A 17,146-nucleotide genomic window follows, 5' to 3' on the forward strand; every position below is an offset into this window, starting at 1 on the left:
ATTCTTCAAGGTGTAGTGCCATGAATAGATGGACATGTCAACTAATCTAGGGTCTATTCTTTTAACCTTTGACTTCCAATGGAATTCCTATATGTGACTCTTCTGGTGACTTAGAGCATAAAGGATTCATCATTTGGCTGTCTGAAGCACTGTATGTGCCTATCTCAGTATGAAGAGGATGTGAAGAACTACAAGTGGCTTCTGATAATTGCACTGTGGTGAGGTTAAGAAAATGAAAATGTTATGTTTCTCCAAGGAAAGACTAAGAAGCTCAGTTCTGAGCAAGAGGTCCCACTATGATGGACAAAACACTTCTAGTTTAATCTTAGTTTACTGTGGACAGAGGTTGACTGCATGAGACCTAGCATTGTATGTAGAACAGAGATGGAAAGATGACAAGAGGAGGTCATGACTAGACCAGTATTTCTCAATCAATTGTTGACGGACCTCTCATTGTCTGTAAGATAAAAGATGATTTAAAAAAATAAAATTAAAAATCCACGTATATTTTGGTAAGCAAACAAAAAGGAGAAAAATAGGAGTAGTAAATACTACATTTAGCTTAATTTTTAGTTCATTTCAAGTTAATGTTAGCATGGTAACATTGGACAGGAGGCAAGTCTTTGGAAAGGTTGGCCAGCACTGGTGCCACTTTCTACTTCACGATCAAGTGTAGCTGTTATTCCTGACATCCTTTTGACTTTTTAAGGAATTCTAGTTGGCTACTGAAATTGCTGATTTGTTTTTTGGACTCAAAAGTTTACCACAATTTTTTTCTCATATCAACCTCCTTATTTTACCTTTCCTTCCTGTTGTACATATAGGTTATAAATGTGCTTGCAGTCCCAATTTCATCAGCAGGAGTACAATATAGTAAATATTTATATGATGTGCTATTTCCACAGACTTTTTATAGAGTTGGGAAGATGTTTGGATTTGGAAAGGAGAGGGTAAAGATCTTACAGAACTATTCAAATCCCTTTGAAAAAAAGGGAAATCAAGAGAGAAGTGAGAAAAATTAAGATATGTGCATTTAAAAAATATTATTGTAAGAAGTTTAAATTCTTCTTCACCTTTCCCAAACTAGTTAACTATAGGTTGGAAAGGCATATTTCAAATTTCAGAGTTGTTGCATGCCCCTTCAAACTTAACTCATAGTGATCAACATTTCAGAATGAAAAAGTATTTACAGAAGGTAAAATTTCCCTGAAGTGTATTAAATAAGCAACTTTTACCTAAAAATAAAACTGAAATACTAATTCAGTAGATCCTCTATGTTTTAGGGTCTAGCCACCAGCTGCCATAAATTATTATGAGAATGTTTGTGTTTAACTTTTTCCCTTTTTAAGGAGTTTTGAAGCATGCCATCATGTTCAAATGTCTCTTAGAGTAGGGAAAAGAATATGCAAGAAAAGGGTTGTGGTGTGTCACTACGTGTATTTGCAAATGGCAAATTGATATCCACAGTTGAGTAGAGGTGTTTCAGTCATGATGTTGTATAGATTTGTTCTCCATGCTCTCTTGGTTCATAGCTTATTCTAAATGTAGGTGGGTGCTGATACTTTGCAATTGGCAACCAACACTAACACCTAAGCAACGTGGCAGTTCAGAAAATAATAATAAAAATGTACATCAACATCAAAACTTACCTGAAATGAGAATGATCTGAAAGAAGAGACACAATAGTACATGTAGGATTAATCCGTGAAACGTAATAACAGTAGAAAACTGATGAATTTTGTTTATGAGGCAGCTTTTACCAGGTAGCCTAAATATTGTCAAGGTAGACAGAAATTATTGACAACAATGAGGAACTGCTTTCTAAATTCTCGAGTCTTACTCAAGTGTTTGAGGCAACAGATTGCTAAGAGACTCAAGTAGTCTTTTTCTGTGGAAAATGGCCAGATGTGTCTGTTGTCCATCCATTCCCCCCCCCTTTTTGACATATGGGTTCTGGTACTGTTTGTTTTAATGTTATTCTCTTTTCTGCTTGCCAGTGTCTGCCAATATATGCCTGGCATTAAGCCCCTTCAGACAAAAAAAAAAAAAAAAAAAAAAAGGACTTTGCTTTTATCCCAAAGCATTGATGAAAGGTGGAAATGTTAATGAATGGCTTATACTCAGCTGAATATAGGCTGTGGTACAGACTGCTCACAGCTGCTTCACTCTTCTGTTTCTGGGGCAGGCTTCTTTACCCTCTGGAGTTTTCCACTTCTCTCCATTTTTCTTTGTCTTTTTCTTTGCCTGTTGACTGCCACCCACATGAGTTGTCTCACAAGTTCTTTCTCCAGCCAAAGATGACTAAGTATTGTTCACTTGAGATGCCTGCTTAGAGTCTTCCAGTGAGAATCATTAGAAGCCATTCACAGAATCACAGAATGGTTGAGGTTGGAAGGGACCTCTGGAGGTCATCTGGTCCAACTCACGTGCTCAAGCAGGGCCACCTAGAGGCAGTTGCCCAGGACCATGACCAGGCAGCTTTTGAATATCTCCAAGGATGGAGGCTCCACAACCTCCCTGGGCAACCTGTTCCAGTTCTCAGTCACCCTCACGGCAAAAGAAAGTGTAGCTCTCTTCTTCCACAGGGGAAGAGGAATTAGATCCACAAGAGAAGAGTCATAGACCCACAAGCCCACAACATGGGTCTCCTAATAATATGGCAGTCATGTCTTTTTACACTTGCCAACCTGCTATGTCTGCTTACTGCTCACATAGTGATTTAGCTCAGCCCAAGAATTGGTTTCCATTTGACTACAGCTTTGTCTGTAGCAATTGAATAAATTTTGGTTTATCTTAATAAATTAAATATAGGAGCAAAGTGTCCGAGTTCTCTTTGTTGTTCTGTCCGAAGACATCCTATATGTATGCTGAATAGATGTTTTTTTCACAGGTGCAACTAAAATATAACTTGACTACATGAATCATGCTGATGTGTAGAATTTAATTGCATTGTTTTACTTTAATCTTCTTCAAAGAGCCAAGAGCTTTTGAGTGTTATATTTGGAAATATTTGTTAAATCATTTTGCATACACTGCAGCAGCATCTAAAAAAAAAAATCACACCTTATCACCTTATCATGTTTTTTGTGTAATTCACTTCATTAAGGTGTTTGATGTTGATTTCATTTTGCCCACAACAGATTTTAGCTGAGCTTGGCAATGCCTCATTAAGAGATTTGTCATTGAAGTCTTAAGATTAATAAGGGGCTTTTAGTGTGTGCCTCTGTTCAAGGGGGGGCTTTCAGTGTTTCATATGGAAAACACAGCAGATTTAGTGTTCAGTCTATCCTTTGACACGAGTCAAGACCCATTTATTAGTTATAGAAAGAGGACAAAAACCCCTGAGTAGAAAAAAGCCTATTCTAGTCTCTTTGTGCTAAATGATAAGGAATGCACCTTAACAACTTCCCTTTGGCTACAGTCAGCAGGCTACACACCATTTCAGATATTAAATGATGAGTTAATACAGTATTTTATTAGCTGTGCCATTTTAGTGAAAGGAATTGTGCTTTTGGCCATATTGTGAGGCCTGCTTGTAGATTTTTATTTTGCATCCTCGTGGTTTCGGTTAATATGCTAGAGTGGAGGTGAATCTCTGGGAAGATGGATGGCAGCAAAATTTGAAGTATTGTGTGTGTACAATACTTGTACATATTTTTACATACATACAAAAATTTGAACTATGTGTGTGTACCTATATTGAACTGCATGCGACAGCTCACTGTTCAAGCTTTGCCCTGGCTGCTACTAGAAGATAGTCTAATGATTAGTTAGCGTTTCCTGCCTGTTGCCACGGATTAGCTACCACTGAGAGGGCTCGATTTCCCATGGCACAGAAAAATCCTCTTAAGTCAGAGCTGTCCTTCTGCATCCAAGGGAAGCCTGCTTGGACTCGTAGGTGTTCTGCCCACAGGATTGGGGGTAGGGATGTTTGGGAGAGAGAGAGAAAACACTTACTCCATCGCCGCCTTAGCCAAAATATAAGCCATATTGCTGTCTGATTCCACATTTTGGATCTCCATTCCCACTATACTTGAACAGCCATACAATGTAGGAATGCTGCAATAAGGTCTCCCTAGAGCCTTCTCTTCTCCAAGCTGAACAACCGCAGCTCTCAGCCCTTCTTCATAGCAGAAGCCTTCCAGCCCTCTGATTATTTTTGTGGCCCTCCTGTGGACCCGCTCTAACAGGTCCATGTCTGTCTTGTACTGGGGACCCCAGAGCTGGATGCAGTACTCCAGGTGGGGTCTCAAGAGAGCAGTGTAAAGGGGGAGAATCGCTTCCCTCGACTGCTGGCCACGCTACTTATGCAGCCCAAGACATGATTGGCTTTCTGGGCTGCAAGCACACATTGCCAGCTCATGTCTAATTTTTCATCCACCAGTATCCCCAAGTCCTTCGCGGCAGGCCTGCTCAATCCATTCATCCCCCAGTCTGTACTGATACTAGGGATTGCCCTGACCCACGTGCAGGACCTTGCACTTGGCCTTGTTGAACTTCATCAGGTTCATGAAGTTCAACAGCTTGGTGTCATCTGCAACATCCACAGATGTGCATGGATTTAAATAACATGTGTTTCTGCATCCTTGGATCCAGTCTTCATCTGGTGTATTTTAGTCAGCAGCTCTAGTTATTTGAATTGTACTTTTACTGTCCGTATCTGTAAAAGTAGTTGGAAATGTGGTAGTTTGATCATCATCTTGCTGATGCATTGTTTTAAAGGAAATGGTGTCGTCTTTACTTAGTGTGGCACCAGTTTGGCTGCAGCACCTGAGTATGCATGATGAACTTTTGAACCCAGAGTATTGCCTGTGGGATTGATACTGTTTTAAATAAGTGAGCATTTGGGGTTTGCCTGGACATGATGTAATGAGATAATTGCAGAACCATTTGGCTTTTAACCACAGAAATAGCCTTTTTGTAATGTACTCTATTTAGCTCAACAAAATAAAAAGACATTAATCTTCAGTCTCTGCTACTTCATCAAGTAGTAGAAGAATTGTAGGTTAATGGGCTGACACAAAGCTCCTCTGAACTTAGTTTTCAGGAATGTCAGTGTTAATTTTAACTGTCTCCAGCAGGAGGCTTTTTATCTGGAAGGAATCCAGAGATTTACATTGTAGCATGCATTCAAATTCACATAAGCTGCTAGATAGTCTTAAAGTTCTCATGAAGTTGTTTTCCTCTGCGGTTGAAGACATCTGCACTCTAGCGTTGCACGATAGACTGTTATAGTGATGATTTGTGTGTATAGCATAGGTAAATAGGATGCAGTAGTTGACTGTTCACCTCTGCTGTTTGGCTGGTGGCTGGAGGATCTAGTGCGTGTCCTATGTGTGTGTGGTGTGTTGACCTTGGCTGGACGCCAGGTGCCCACCAAGCCATTCTATCACTCCCCCTCCTCAGCTGGACAGGGGAGAGAAAATATAATGAAAGGCTTGTGGGTCAAGATAAGGACAGGGAGACATCACTCACCAGTTACCGTCACAGGCAAAACAGACTCGACCCAGAGAAATTAATTTAATTTATTGCCAATCAAATCAGAGTAGAGTAAAGAGAAACAAAACCAAATGTTAAAACACCTTCCCCCTACTCCTCCCTTCTTCCCGGGCTCAACTTCACTCACAATTTTCTCTAACCGCCCCCCCCTGCAGTGGCACAGGGGGACAGGGAGTGGGGGTTGCGGTCAGCTCATCAGAGGTTGTCTCTGCCACTCCCTCCTCAGGGGGAGGACTCCTTGCACTCTTCCCCTGCTCCAGCATGGGGTCCCTCCCACAGGAGACAGTCCTCCATGAACTTCTCCAACCTGAGCCCTTCCCACGAGCTTCAGTTCTTCATGAACTGCTCCAGCATGTGTCCTTTCCACAGGGTGCAGTCCTTCAGGAGCAGACTGCTCCAGCATGGGTCCCCCACAGGATCACAAGTCCTGCCACCAAACCTGCTCCAGCATGGGCTTCTCTCTTCATGGGGTCACAGGTCCTGCCAGGAGCCTGCTCCAGCAGGAGCTCTCCACAGGGTCACAGCCTCCTTCAGGTGCATCCACCTGCTCCAGCGTGGGGTCCTCCACGGGCTGCAGATGAATATCTGCTCCACTGTTAACCTCCATGGGCTGCAGAGGGACAACCTGCCTCACTGTGGCCTTCACCATGGGCTGCAGGGGAATCTCTGCTCCGGTGCCTGGAGCACCTCCTCCCCCTCCTTCTTCACTGACCTTGGTGTCTGCAGAGTTGTTTCTCTCACATATTCTCACTCTCTCCAGCTGCTGCTGCCCAGCAGGTTTTTTTCCCCCCCTTCTTAAATATGTTATCACAGAGGCACTACCGCTGTTGCTGATGGGCTCAGCTTTGGTCAGCGGCGCGTCTGTCTTGGAGCCAGCTGGCACTGGCTCTTTCTGACATGGGGGAAGCTTCTAGCAGCTTCTCACAGAAGCCATCCCTGTAGCCCCTCCCACTACCAAAACCTTGACATGCAAACCCAATACAGTGTGCTAGCATTTAACGGTTTTGTTCAGATAAAATTCATATAATAAAATTGGTGAGCACATCTTATTTGTGTTTCTCTAAAGGGGAAATGTTGTGCCCAAATTAACTGTGTCAGGGAAGAAATGCATGTTGTTTCCATAAATTTCTAAAGTATTATAAGGTTTCAAAGTGGAGATTTCATTTTTTAATTTATTTGGATATCTACCATGGGTGTGTGTGAACACCCTGAAATTCACATGCTAATTTAATAAGATGTGGTGATTGTCATTGGTCATGTTAAAAAAAGAAATTGTAGGTGCTTCTGCTGCTTACCATGTATGGACAGAGCCTTACAATTTACTGTTTTATCATATCTGTATTAAATTCTGGTAAAACTGATGGTTGATTTTGACTGCCCACAATATTGTTAGGCATTTAATGGTTTAATATTACATTGCATTTAAGTTATAGACATTTTCAATAAGAAATAAATATTGGTTAAACACTTAGCAATTTAAAAGTTGGGGGAATACAGTGTTGAAATGACCATAGCTATCTTTAAATCACAAGAAGTGTTGCACAGTGAAGGCAACTTAATCAACTACAAGGTACAGGTTTAGTATTTTGAGTCTGAATAAGCAAATAATTTCCGAATAATAGTAAAGAGGAGACTATTTAAAACCTCAATCACAAGCCATGGTAGCCTAAATTAAAGCACAGCAGTTGTCCACATGTGAAGCATTTCTAGCAACAAATGGAGATTTGATTGAATCACATTGGAAAATAAACTGTCTTAATTTGTGGTCTTTTGTTTTGGTTTTAATATGATACCGAACTTAATGCTGCTCACAGTATAAATTTTCAAGTAGCACCTTAAAAATATTGTAGTTACTTTGCAGCTACCAATTGCAAGAAGTAGGATGGGGAGGAATCTGGGGATTTGGCAGATAGATATTTTGCGGGTATTATAAATATACACTCTTTGCCATGGGTAAGAGATGTCTGGATGATTGAAAAGATTATTGCAGTTTGTGTAGTAGATGGAGGTGACTTTAGGTGTGTGGCATGGGGAACTGTGTGTGGACATTTTAATTTCTTATCTTGCCCAATGATTATTGATCAGGGTCAGACTATATGAATCTCTTTCCTTATGCCAAGCAAAGTGGGGTAGCATGAGGTCATTCTAGTAATTGGTTATGAAATAATTAACAAATAGCGTGTATATATATATATCTGTGGGGCTTATTCCATCTCCAATACTATTTCGCTTTCTCTGAAGTTTTAGGAATACAAATTTACATAAGTCAATACTTACTCCACATCGTAAAGATCTCGCTTATCACAAGAGTGAGAAAAACTTAATTCTTTTATGGTAAAAAACCAAAATTTAAGAAAGTGCAGATTCTACATGGCCTTATTGTGTCCTGAAAGAATTCTGTTGGCCTCTGTTCCCTGTGACTGAGTGCTGAAGGTCACTCCAGCAATCCCTTGTTTCAAGGGAGGGAGTTCAGTGGTGAGACCAAGACATGCATGGAGATTAAAAATCTCCCGAACCTCACTCCCATCCCAAAACCCACTCCCTTTGCAGTGGTCTTTGCAGGTTCAAACTGATGCAAGTTAAATTCACATTGCTTAGGTTTTTCAGTGGAGAATGGGTGAGATAAGCCACTTTCAGTCTTGTCATTCCAATATATTTCTCTTTCAAGAAACCTAGAGGTACGTTCTTTTAGAAGAAGCATGCTGTGAATTTCAGGAGGTTCTTGCATAAAAATAGAGGAGTTGTCAAAATATGATTGATATTGCCATTTTAATTGTACCCACAGTAGAGATTATTTTTTCCTTTTTTCTTGTGCATCCCGCAGGTCATAAACGTTGATGGAACAATGAGGAAAACCCTCCTAGAAGATAAGCTTCCACATATATTTGGGTTCACGCTGCTGGGAGATTACATCTACTGGACTGACTGGCAGAGACGAAGCATTGAAAGAGTTCACAAGATAAAGGCTAGCAGAGACATCATTATTGATCAGCTGCCAGATTTAATGGGCCTTAAAGCAACAAGTGTTACCAAAGTGTTTGGTAAGCATGAGCGATCATAGGATGGATCTATAGTAGTTTCTAGGTGTGCTTGCTTTCATTAAGCAACTGTTGATCGCTTGTAATGAGATTAACTGTGGTCTCATATGTTTGAATCATTTTAAAGGAAAACTGCAGCTATTGTTTGTAAAGCTGGGAAAATACAGTGTTGGAAAAGTATGGGCTTCCAGTTTTTAGTGACATTTGACATAAGTGTTACACAGCTTCCACTACACTCTTTGAATTTTTGTGAGGAGAATTTTATTCCTGCCTCCAATCTATAGGAATCATTACTTTTGGTGCTCACAGAATTGCTCCATTTTCTATTGCTCTTTTCTTCAAGTACAAAGTCCCAGTGATGTTCGGTTAGCAGAATGCTTTTTACTATGTCGGGTGGTATAGGCAGAGTTAGTGGCTGTGACAACGTCACGTCAAAGCATGTGGCACTTAAATATTAACTTTAGCACCTAAATCGTACTTAAATCTTAACAATTAAATCTTGCCCTTAGCATGGGATCAGCAGCTGGAGCTCCATGTTCTTCCGCTGCATCTTCTGAAAGGTGCAGCCAGTGTTTTAGGTCCTCTACTAGCATTCTTGCAGAGGAGTATGTCACAGGACCTCCTGGCTTCAGTAGTAACTCATGAGAGGTGCGTGTTCACCACAGATCTGTCTGCTACGTGGAACATTGAGTCTGGACATAGCAGTATGTTCAGCTATTAAAATTACTGAGAATAGTTGCAACAGAATCACGTAAAGTAGGTTGTCAAATTACACCCAGCCAGTACATGGATTTCCAGCCTTTCAGGAAGCTTTACTTAAAGGATAATCAAATCCTCAAGCTGCACGTTACGGCATCAGTCTGAAATATGTATGCCCTAAAAAGGGAAAATTAAAAGAAACCTGGTTGAGACTGATCTTGGAGATTATTTTTTTTGTGGTAACAGTCTTTAAATACCTAAGTCCTTGGTTCCAGCAGATGGACAAAGGCAGTCATTTATCTTTTGGTCCTTACTTTCCCCTCCATGTTCCCTCCCCATCTGGTCATGGTTGTTCACACGAAAAAATAAGTGTGAGATTGTGGTGATCTTGTTGGAACTGCTTCTGCTAATGAATCTTCTCAGCTTTAAATTAAACACCTGGGAAAGAACTGCAGTTATCCAGCTTTTTTCTCACCATTTTGTATCATTGAACATTTGTAAAACTGATGGTTTCAAAGAGATACAAAGATGTGGTACTTGGCCAAAAATAACCAACCTGAACATGTATGTAACTACCTGCCTTCAGTAAAGGAATTTAATCTTTGGGGAAACTAGCTGTTTGTAGCTGTTATTTGTACTATAGGAGGGATAGGACCAGCTTCCTAATCCTTGGGTAGAAAGAAAGAAACAGTTTTGAATGTTGTTGGTTTTTTTTTAGAATTCCCTGTTGACAACCCATAGTGTTAACTTATTTTGAAAAATTATAATTACACTATGTTTCTGCTCAGCCTCCCCCCCTCCCCTTTCCCCCCTACCTCCACAATGCACCAATATCTGTTTTGTTTTGATTTTTTTTAAGGAACTAATTCATGTGCAGAGAACAACGGAGGCTGCAGCCATCTCTGTTTCTTTACACCCCAGGAGACCAGGTGTGCCTGTCCCATTGGCCTTGAGCTGTTGAGTGACATGAAGACTTGCATCATTCCTGAAGCCTTCTTAGTTTTCACAAGCAGAGCGGCAATTCATAGGATTTCCCTTGAAACCAATAATAATGATGTTGCTATTCCTCTTACTGGAGTCAAGGAAGCATCTGCTCTGGATTTTGATGTCTCTGATAACAGAATCTATTGGACGGATGTTAGTTTGAAGGTATTACTGATGTGTGAATTCCCTGAATATAAAGCCACAGAGCAGTTACTTTGATCTAACAAAGGTCTCTTGTTACATGATCTGTCCTGCAGTTGCTAATGTTGTCATTTAATTGCATCTAAGGAGACTCTTGGAGCTGAAGACAATTGCATTGTTGAATGCACAGTTGGGTGACAGGCATCTTCCTGCTTCAGATAAAAATCCAAAGTGTGTCTGCTCATACTGAATGCCTAAGTCTTGGATGCTTCATGTGTTGCATCCATATATGTATCTATTGTAGAAAAGCTGTTTTTGTGTCACATAGTACAGTAATTTAAACATTGATCTTGGCAACCCTCTGAGCTTTCTATCCTCTTCCAGTTTTGACTTGGAAGGCAATCTTACTCAATATTAACATTTGGCAAGTGAACTTCGGATTGGTTGCTGTTAGTCTGTGGCTCCAGCTTGCCACAGAAAAGGCCAGGGAACTTGTCAAGTCCCCTCCACACTGTGTTAAGCCCCCAGCTGCCCCCAGTTCTATCTCAGTGTGCTCCCCAGGAGTTTGACATTTCCTGTGTCATGTTTGGTTCACATCCAGGTACACACTAAAGTGAATGTTATGCTGTTCATAAGTGTTACTTTGCTTTTTGAAGTTAATTAAGTAATGGTAGAAAATGACAGATTCACTTCACTGGAACTGAATTCCTCTGTTTAGCCTCTTAATAGGTTTTCCAAGAGCAATCAAAGTTTCCTTGCCAATGTGCCTAAGCCATAATAGGGAAAAGCTCACTTTTAGTGACTGCAGCACACGTGCAGTTTCCATAGCCTCTCTGTGAAGATTAATGAGGGTTGTGCTTCAGAGTTAACAGTGCTGCTTGTGGTGTGGATACCTTTCCTTCTGGAACAGGACCAATAAATTAGCGTACTGCAGACACCGTTACTAAATAAATCTCACGCAAGCACGTGGAGAGCTGGAGCTATGGTCATCTTAACCATTTGTAGTGGAAAATACATTATTTCAGCTGCATCAGTGCATAGATCCCAGTCTCACTCAATGCAGAACTGGAAAACATTTTACTTGTTTGTGGCCTCCTGAATTATCCAGCATACTGTATTTTCACATACGTATCAGCATATGTTTCAGCACATCTGGGTTTTCATTCCCTCTGTCCCCCTGCCTCCTGCAGCTTAGCAGCAGGTAGTGTAACTTCAGATGGTCCCATGGTCATCTCCCTTTCTTTTGTTGACCACCACTTCCCTGATCTCCCCTGCCTCTGGTTATATGAGGACTCATTTTCAAAAAGGGATTATACTTTTTCTGAGATGTGGGTTATACGTCTAAAAATATACTACATGATTTCTGATTTTGACATTTAGCTTTAAAAATGCAAAATGTCTCTTACCCTGATACTCATTTATCAAATTATTAAGAAATTAATAGCTGAAATATTAGCAGGCATGTAGAATGATTGCTTAGTGCTGATAACAAGGGTGGGTAATTGTACATTGGTCCTGGAAGTTACCAATGATTTACCTGGGGGTTGTTTCAGTGCTCCTTGTTAGGAGTGGCTTATATGTACACAGTCCTTGCCCTGTGACTTGTTTTGTTGAGTGTGCATAACTAAAATGTAGATGGGATCAGCAAACTTGCTCCAGGTGACTGCTCATGAGAAATAATTTAATTCAGATTTCTCTAAATTAAGATGCGTCTCTGAGACTTAAAACATTACAGCAAATTAAGTAATTTTAAAAAAAAACTTTTTATGTGCAAATAGAAGAGAGGGAGAAGGGGCAAGGAAGAATCTGCAGATACATAGTGCTTTCTGAAAATCATATCCTTTTAAGATGTCTTGACTGATCATCAGAAACCACTAGCTTTCTGAAAATTCAGGTCTTTTTATCCTATGAATTGCTATATCTTTTTTGACAACAGAAATTGATTTAAAAAAATGTAACACTGGCCAATTTTTTTTACTAATTTCTCTTTTTACACATAATACTTCATAATAATTATTTCTTTTTATTTCAGTGGGGTATCTGTAAACAGTGTAATATTTTTACACAATTGTTTTCCAGACCATAAGCCGAGCTTTCATGAATGGGAGCTCTGTTGAACATGTGATTGAGTTTGGGCTAGATTATCCTGAAGGAATGGCTGTAGACTGGATGGGAAAGAACCTCTACTGGGCAGATACTGGAACCAATCGCATTGAAGTAGCCCGCCTGGATGGACAGTATAGGCAGGTCCTTGTGTGGAAGGACTTGGACAACCCAAGGTCTCTGGCTCTTGATCCTACCAAAGGGTAAGGCACAGTGTTGTTTTTCAAAGCTTTGTGTGCATATTCTTGTACATGACAAGTTAACTGGCAGCTTATATAGCTCCATTTCTTCAGGGTCTTTGAAAATACGATAAACGCTCCACAGGCCTATGGGTTACAATGAAAAATTAAGAATTGTCAATCATATTTTTCTGCCTTTGTCTAAAAAAGGAGTACTGTAATACTGCACATAACCACATGGGTTATTCCTTTTTTTTTCCTTTTTTAAAGAACTTAAAATAATTTTAGAAAAATGAAAGCATGCAGCTAAACACAATCTTTCCTAGCTGTTGTACTCTTTTTGTTCCTCTTCTCATTGCAGATACATGTACTGGACTGAATGGGGAGGTAAACCTAGGATTGTTCGAGCATATATGGACGGAACAAACAGCATCACTTTGGTGGATAAAGTGGGTCGTGCCAATGACCTCACTATTGATTATGCGGACCAAAGGCTATACTGGACTGACTTAGACACAAGCATGATTGAGTCATCAAATATGCTAGGTAATCTAGTGTTATATTACACCAGCCAGTACAGAAATATGCACTAACCATAGTAAAGCAATTGAATAATATGAAATTGGAATAACATAATTGATATTAAATCTGCGTGTATATTTTTCTTATGAGAGGAAATGGAGAGTTAAATGTTTAAGGAGATTTTAAAAAAGCTTCCTAAATTAATAACCATATGATGATTTATAATGATGGTCAGATATGATGTCATTTCTCTGTATTGGTATGAAACTGCCTGTGTTTTACCAAAGCAGAGATGACCTTTGAGTTTCTCAAAGTGAGGACAACTTATAGGTAAACCACCCCTGACTTTTCAGTCTGGACACTAATTTTCTGTTGAAGTATTATCTCTGTTTCCAGCCTTAGACTAGTTGTATTAGTTCAAAACCAAAATACTGCTTGCATTTCCTGCAGTCTGAAAGGTTGTGCAGTTACTTCTGTAGTGTATCATACCATGTTTTGTACACAACTTTACACATTTTCATATCTTCCATTGGAATTTCATTTATACATACAAGGGGTGTGCTAAGATTTACTAAACTTTCACATTGGTATTGACATGATGCCTAACTGGATAAAAGAAGGGAGTTTTGTTTTCTGCAGCTGACATAGAGCTTTTGTATCATCCATATGCTTTGTAAATATTAAATGGTCTTCAAGGTTTCAGCTGAGGCACGTATGAATTTCTTTTTAAGAAAACAGAGTTTATATAAGTTTCCAAATACCACACAGTTAATCAATGATAGGATCAGAAATGGAATCCAGAAGTTCCTGACCTGACATCCTATCCCTGTTCCATTTCCAAGGCGAGGCCTTTGTGAGGTGGGAATTAATGCTCCTGGGATTCCAAGGTAAAAATCAAAGTTTATGTGGCAGAACATACGGTATTTAAGCTAACTCATACAGGATTGTTACAGCAATGCTCTGATTTATGACATGTATAATTTCCCTGCAACTCTTTTTTGTTTGTTTGTTTTAATCTGTGAAAAGCTGCCATTAGAGTGAGATTTTTTTTTAAGATGTTATTGTGTGTGCATATCTTCAGAGTATAGAGAATTTACTAAGCTCAGGAAAACAGCAAGCGATTCAGTTTTGGATTCTGAGGCTATTGCTGATTTTGTATTTCTTGTATTTGTTGCTTTGGGATGAGAGCTAGTGAGTGGATATTACTGTTTAGAAATTGCAGTAAGATTGTTTCTCTGTCTAGAGTTGGGGTTTTTCCACGCAGAGTGCATGATCTATCAAAGCTCTCGCTAAGCTCCTGCATTATACTTGGAGAAACAAAATAGCCGGAGGCAAGCTTGAACTAGAAACTGATTGTGGCATTGAGAAGAAACACAATACTGAAATCATCTGTGGTAAATTAAACTGGTTCTAAAGTTGAACCTACTGTTAATGTTTATTTGTGGTGAGAACATAGAAGGATGAGCGCTGAAGCTAACAATGTTGTATGGTATCTTTTCAGTTAGCAGATTATAAAGACTCAGGTAGACTTCTAGCAAGTGGGCTCATCAGTTAAGGAAATGTTATTAGACTTGGCCTATGTTATGCAATGCCAGTCTCCTTGCCAGGAGAGATCTGAGTGAGTGTTGCTGATAGAAACGTCTACCCCACCAGCAATGAATAAAGCACTCTTAAGTGGATAAATGAATGCTGTCCCAGCTTAATCTTGGGCATTATAAACATTACCCAGCAGGAAAAAGTCACTCTTTTGGGAGATTTTCCTCCATCTACCAACTATCAAAATTCATTTAGACAGCTTATCTGCTTCCTTCAAAAGAGCCTATCCCCTGAATTCATCACTGTGGACCAGAATTGCTCTACGAAATACCTGAGAGCGTGTAGGGTATCTGTGCCCCTAACTTGGACACTTTAGATGCCTAAAAGTAGTTGGGAAGGTTGCCTCTATATTTAGTTCTGGTGGTTTATAGGGAAATGGCTTCATGTTCTAGTTTTTGGGTTTTTCATTCTTTCTCCAGTCTTGTCCAAATGGGAGAGGGCATGATGGAAAGTAGGGCAGGGGAAGAAAAACTAGGTGTTCTGCAGAATCTAGCATTGGATGTTTGAGGCAGGACGAGATGATGCTGATGAAGGCTACATCTTCATTTGATGTAAAGTGGCAGAGATTCATAGAGGTTTATGCTTGAAAATGTTTAGGAAGGTGATTTACAGTAAGACTTTATCTGCTTTAGTAGTGCATCTCTGGTAGAGGCCATCTAATGCTCTAGAAGGTGTTAAATCTGTTGTGAATGTTGCTAACTGAGCCACTGATTGTGGGAGTATTGGGATTTCTGCCAAACAAATGGTTTCCTAATCTCTTGGGGTAGCTGTATCTTAAATTGAACTGCAAAATTTTTGTGTTTCTTGAGTGAAACACTATAATTTCTCATAGCTGTTTCTCTGTGAATCTCACGTTTGTGGTATGTTGTTGCTTTCATGCATATTAATTGGGTTTTTTATTGGCCTAAGTGATTCCTGGAGTGATAGTATTCTTGAATATATTTTCCAATATCTATTTGGGATGATAAGCATGAGACATATAGAGTAGTATTTATTTAAATTACAACACACTGGCACAGTTTCAAATTGCTCTATAGGCAGGAGGGTATCAGGATAAGGTTTTTCAATGCAAGTGGTTACATCTTGAGCAGATACTGCTTAATAATGAATCCCATGATGCTGACTTAGGAAATGAGGTTTTATTTTTAAAAGGGAAGAAAAAACTTTTTCTTGATGCCAGCCACACTCTTCATTTCATGACTTGGGAATTGTCCTTTAGTTGATTATCCTTATTTTTGCAGGACAAGAACGAGAAATCATAGCAGATGATCTACCTCATCCATTCGGATTAACCCAATACAGTGACTACATCTACTGGACAGACTGGAATCTTCACAGCATAGAAAGAGCAGACAAGACCAGTGGGAAGAACAGGACACTTATTCAGGGCCATCTGGATTTTGTGATGGATATATTGGTCTTCCATTCTTCACGTCAGGATGGCTTGAATGATTGTGTGCAAAATAATGGCCATTGTGGTCACTTGTGCCTTGCCATACCAAATGGATTTAGGTGTGGCTGTGCTGCTCATTATACCTTGGATCCCAACAGCAGGAACTGTAGTTGTAAGCCTTTTTGTTTGCTACTATATTCTTCAGTGCTTGTGGCTCCCAGGTGCTTGTGATCCCTTTCAGTATAGAAAGGGAGGGGATATCACAAGTCCATTTCAAAGGTTCTGGCTTTAAAGGTGATCTTTAAATATGAGGCCAGAGTATGGAGTTTTATGTCCATTTTCATGACATGAATTAGGGCTGAAGATTTGTATTTCAAATCTTAGAAATACCAGTGCTGTCAAGTCTGGTCTGTCTTGTTTTACTAGAAGTGCTTTCTAGGTAATTCAGCTGTGTGATTGAAGCTTTCCCAGTCCATACCTAACTGTGTAGGTGGGTGGAAGACAAATTCTAAACAAAAAATGTCTTTTTCTCTTAAGTGTTTAATGAAGTAAGCAAAAACAACATGCAATAAAACAGCCTCCTAAGTAGTCTGAGCAACATGCACATGCACTTGAAATTCATATAAGTTTGTTTTCCCCCTGCGTCTGATATTATGAGCCTGCCAGTTCCCTGGTTGTCCAATAAGAATTTAAGTTTCTAGTAAAAATAGCAGATGAATAGAACATGGACTCTTGACTTGAAAAAAAATAAACCAACAAAGCTTCAGGCTTCCTGGCACAGTAACATATAAGGAAATTTTAACTGGATGAAAGGGTGGGTTTGTGAAAGGCAGGTCCTGCTTGACTAACCTGATCTCCTTCTATGACAAGATGACCCACTTAGTGGACGAGGGAAAGGGTGTGGATGTTGTTTACCTGGACTTCAGTAAAGCCTTTGACACCATCTCCCACAGGATTCTCCTGGAGAAACTGACTTCTCATGGCTTGGGCAG

General features: G+C 39.8%; 1 protein-coding gene across 2 annotated transcripts in view; it reads left to right on the forward strand.

Annotated features, from left to right (window-relative positions):
• The window catches only part of LRP5 (LDL receptor related protein 5), a 166,550-nt gene that overhangs the window by 112,363 nt on the left and 37,041 nt on the right, over window positions 1-17,146 (forward strand). For both annotated transcript variants that reach the window (XM_072864750.1, XM_072864751.1), the window contains exons 8-12: window positions 8,324-8,540; window positions 10,096-10,385; window positions 12,441-12,667; window positions 13,005-13,189; window positions 16,003-16,326. In XM_072864750.1, the coding sequence (XP_072720851.1) occupies window positions 8,324-8,540; window positions 10,096-10,385; window positions 12,441-12,667; window positions 13,005-13,189; window positions 16,003-16,326 (1,243 nt within the window). The remainder of the gene's footprint in view (window positions 1-8,323; window positions 8,541-10,095; window positions 10,386-12,440; window positions 12,668-13,004; window positions 13,190-16,002; window positions 16,327-17,146) is intronic.

This window comes from Ciconia boyciana, chromosome 6 (genome assembly GCF_034638445.1).
Source record: "Ciconia boyciana chromosome 6, ASM3463844v1, whole genome shotgun sequence".
Classification (NCBI taxonomy): Eukaryota; Metazoa; Chordata; class Aves; order Ciconiiformes; family Ciconiidae; genus Ciconia; species Ciconia boyciana.